Genomic DNA, 3,363 nt, shown 5'->3' on the forward strand with positions numbered 1-3,363 from the left:
TTTGCTACTTTTACCTTACTTTTAAGCTAGCCCTTTGCTACTTTTAGCAACAGGCTCAGGGCTCCACTGATTCAGCGTTATGGGGAGTTGGATTCTTTGTGGTGTCTCTTATTTTGAAGGGCGTGTTTAAACACAGGGAACATCAGGGGGAGGAGAGGCTGTTATTCATGTTGATAACGCAGCTAACAAAGCTGCGAGGACACGTTGGATTTACCTTTATTATGTTTTTCATGTCGCTCGTGTCGTTTTATTTTGTTGGATTTATCCGCCGCACCTTTAAAGGCCGCTCCATGGAGCTGGAAAGGTCGGGGACCGCTGCTTTTGTGGACGGGTGTTGCGAATTAGCCACGGCTATGATTGTCTTGTATCTGTCATTATCAAATAAACGCCAAATGAAAAGAAACGACCTTGAACTTTGACCGGCTCGCCACCGAACCGTGATCACTTGTTCCTTGTAGCGCGTTTGACGGTTTCCTGAAAAGTTCCTGAAAACGCTTCCTTACATGTTTGTTGAAGTTTTCAAGGCGACGAGCCTGAAAACGGTCGATGAGATCTACCTGTTTGAGTTCATCGACTCCTCTCGTCTCCCTCCTCAGAGCCTGCGTCATCCTGGGCGTCGTCTTCATCCTGTCCTCCCTGTGCATCATGGGAAAGGCCGTCCACGACCTCGCCACCAAGCTGCTGCCCGAAGTGGTGAGAGCCGATCGAAGCGACGCGCAGAACGATCCTCCGGTGTGAAATGTTAGCATATTAGCTGCCTTAGTGCTGGGAAATCCCTTCATATAACGCTAGCTCATTGGTGGAGTCCTCTTTTCTTTTTTTAATACAAGGCTGGAATGTTCCGATGACATCACTCCAGGAGTTTTCAACAAAAAGTACGCCTCATTTTGATAATAACTGTTCGATGTTGAAGTTCCTCATTCTGCCAGCAGGGGTCACAGTTCTGCTTTGAAAACACGCAATAATAACAAAACCAAAAAATTATTTTATTTTTAAGCGCGAGCTGTCAGTACGTCCGACTTGATGAGTAGTTTAGAGAGAGGTAATATGAAGTTCTTTTGGATTTAAAGATCGATTAAATGTGTATTTTCAGAACCAAGCTGTCCTCCTGGTCTCTGCTCAAACTTTGGTATCGATCCGATACCGATACTTTGTATCCTGGAAGTGCGATATCTCATCTAACCTCTGACATTTTTAGTTGTTTTTGTAGTTTTTCCTTTTGAATTGTTTTGTTAAAACCTGGACAGAATTTGGACAAAGTTTGTAGCTGTCCCTAAAAATAGTTTAACAAAAAAAAATATCAACACGATAAACAGAAACAATAGGAGAACAAAACAAATTTTTTTTTTTTTTCTTTAGCTACTTTAGTGGGCGGGGCTTGCTGAGGTTGCGTGGCTTCACTGAGTCACGTGATGAGTCAACCGCCTCTTAACGAAACTGCAAAAGATCGATAAGAAAAAAATATTCGATATTGCGGATCGATCCGCCCCGGCTCTACTCGGAGGTGGCTCCGCCTCTTTCACCGCAGCTGTGCTCCTCGCAGGTCACGTGACTCCCCCCCCCCCCACCAGCCTGAACACAGGTGGTCCTAATTGAGCTAATTACAGCACCGGGTACTCCGGTGGCTTAAAGAAAGCAAACGGGGTGAAACCAACAACGTCCCCCTTGTTGCTAGGCAGTCATCGCCGTAGAAACGGCCGAGGAAACGAGAAGCTTCCTTAGCAACGGCTTCTCTGAGATCGTTCTTCGGGGAGAGAGATGACTGCGCTGCGTAAATCATGGCTGTAGATTTGTTTTTAATCATTTTAATAACCCGAACACCCAACAGAACACGAATAAAACATCATCACTGGTTTTATTTGTTGTAATCTGTCTGTTAGCAAAATATCTGTCGAACCACTCGGCAGATTTCGATGAAACTTTCGGGAAGTAATCGCTGGATGATCGTCTACGACTGATTAACTTTCGGGGTCGCCACAATTCAAGATGGCCGCCGCAGCTAATCAAACCTCGAAAGCGCAAAAATGGCCGTAACTCGGTCGTTTTTATAGGTGTCGAGGTGAAATTTGTCGTGGCGGTAGCTGAGAGTCATCCCCACCACATGCCCCGAGATCGACGCGTCACACATAATCTTTGCTTAAAACCGCCGGAGTCAAAACTCTGTCTGTTGGCGAAATATTTCAGAACCCACCCGACAGATGTTGGTGAAACTTTCAGGAAACGATCTCTGGACGTGCCTCTACAGCTGATTACCGTTTGGAGCCAACGTGATTAAATATGGCCGCCGCAACCAACACAGTGGCGGCTGGTGGAGTGTTCTCCAGCTCCACCTGTGTATTTACATGAATTAAAACTACAAAAACAACATTATAATGTACATAATATAATGGCTCCACCGGAAAACTGGACTGGTTGTTCATAAAGACATTTACAAAACTCACATATTGCATTACAAGGACTGTATCAATCAAGCCAAATCCTCCTACTATACTGGTTTAATTTGTTCAAATGAAGGCTCCACCAAGTCAATATTCTCCCTCTACAAGAACATCACCCAAGCCCCGGACTCCCTACCTTCACATCTGTGTTCAACTGAATTTTGTAATTCCCTCATGTCATTTTTTGACAGTAAAATTGTTAAGATCCACCAGTATCTCAGCTCACAACCGACCCCTTGTCCTACTCTTGAACTTTCTCCTCCAGCCCACTCCTTCTCTTCCTTCGAGCTCCCGACAAATTCAGAAATCATAAGCCTCATTAACAAGTCCAAGTTGTCCACCTGTCTGCTTGACCCTCTTCCAACAGTCCTGGTTAAAGCCTGTGCCCCATCTATACTCCCTCTCATCTCTGCCATTATTCACTCCTCTCTCTCCACCGGAACAGTTCCTGCATCATTTAAAATTGCTGCCATAACCCCTATCCTGAAAAAACCTGGCGCTGATCACCATAATCACAATAATTTCCGTCCTATCTCCAACTTGCCTTTCATCTCCAAGATTCTTGAAAAGACAGTAGCATCCCAACTTCACACTTATCTATCCAACAACAACCTGTATGAACTGTTTCAGTCTGGTTTTCGTCCCCTCCACAGTACAGAAACAGCCCTCATAAAAATCACCAATGACCTCCTCTTGGCAGCTGACTCCGGCTTGCTGTCCATCCTCATCCTCCTCGACCTGAGTGCAGCGTTTGACACCATCTGCCATGCCACCCTACTCAACAGACTTTCCTCTATTGGTATCACTCAGACTCCTCTAAACTGGTTTAAATCATATCTCTCCTGCCGCACTCAGTTCATCCGGATCAAAACCTTCACTTCTGAGCCTTCATCTGTCACATCAGGAGTTCCCCAGGGCTCTGTCC

General features: G+C 45.3%; 1 protein-coding gene across 1 annotated transcript in view; it reads left to right on the forward strand.

The window, feature by feature from the left end:
* LOC108246499 (transmembrane protein 163) overlaps positions 1-3,363 on the forward strand; it is a 35,936-nt gene that overhangs the window by 27,864 nt on the left and 4,709 nt on the right. Inside the window, exon 5 of the mRNA XM_017434080.3 lies at positions 597-693. Coding sequence (XP_017289569.1) covers positions 597-693 — 97 coding nt within the window. The remainder of the gene's footprint in view (positions 1-596; positions 694-3,363) is intronic.

The sequence above is a fragment of the Kryptolebias marmoratus genome, linkage group LG23 (genome assembly GCF_001649575.2).
Source record: "Kryptolebias marmoratus isolate JLee-2015 linkage group LG23, ASM164957v2, whole genome shotgun sequence".
Classification (NCBI taxonomy): Eukaryota; Metazoa; Chordata; class Actinopteri; order Cyprinodontiformes; family Rivulidae; genus Kryptolebias; species Kryptolebias marmoratus.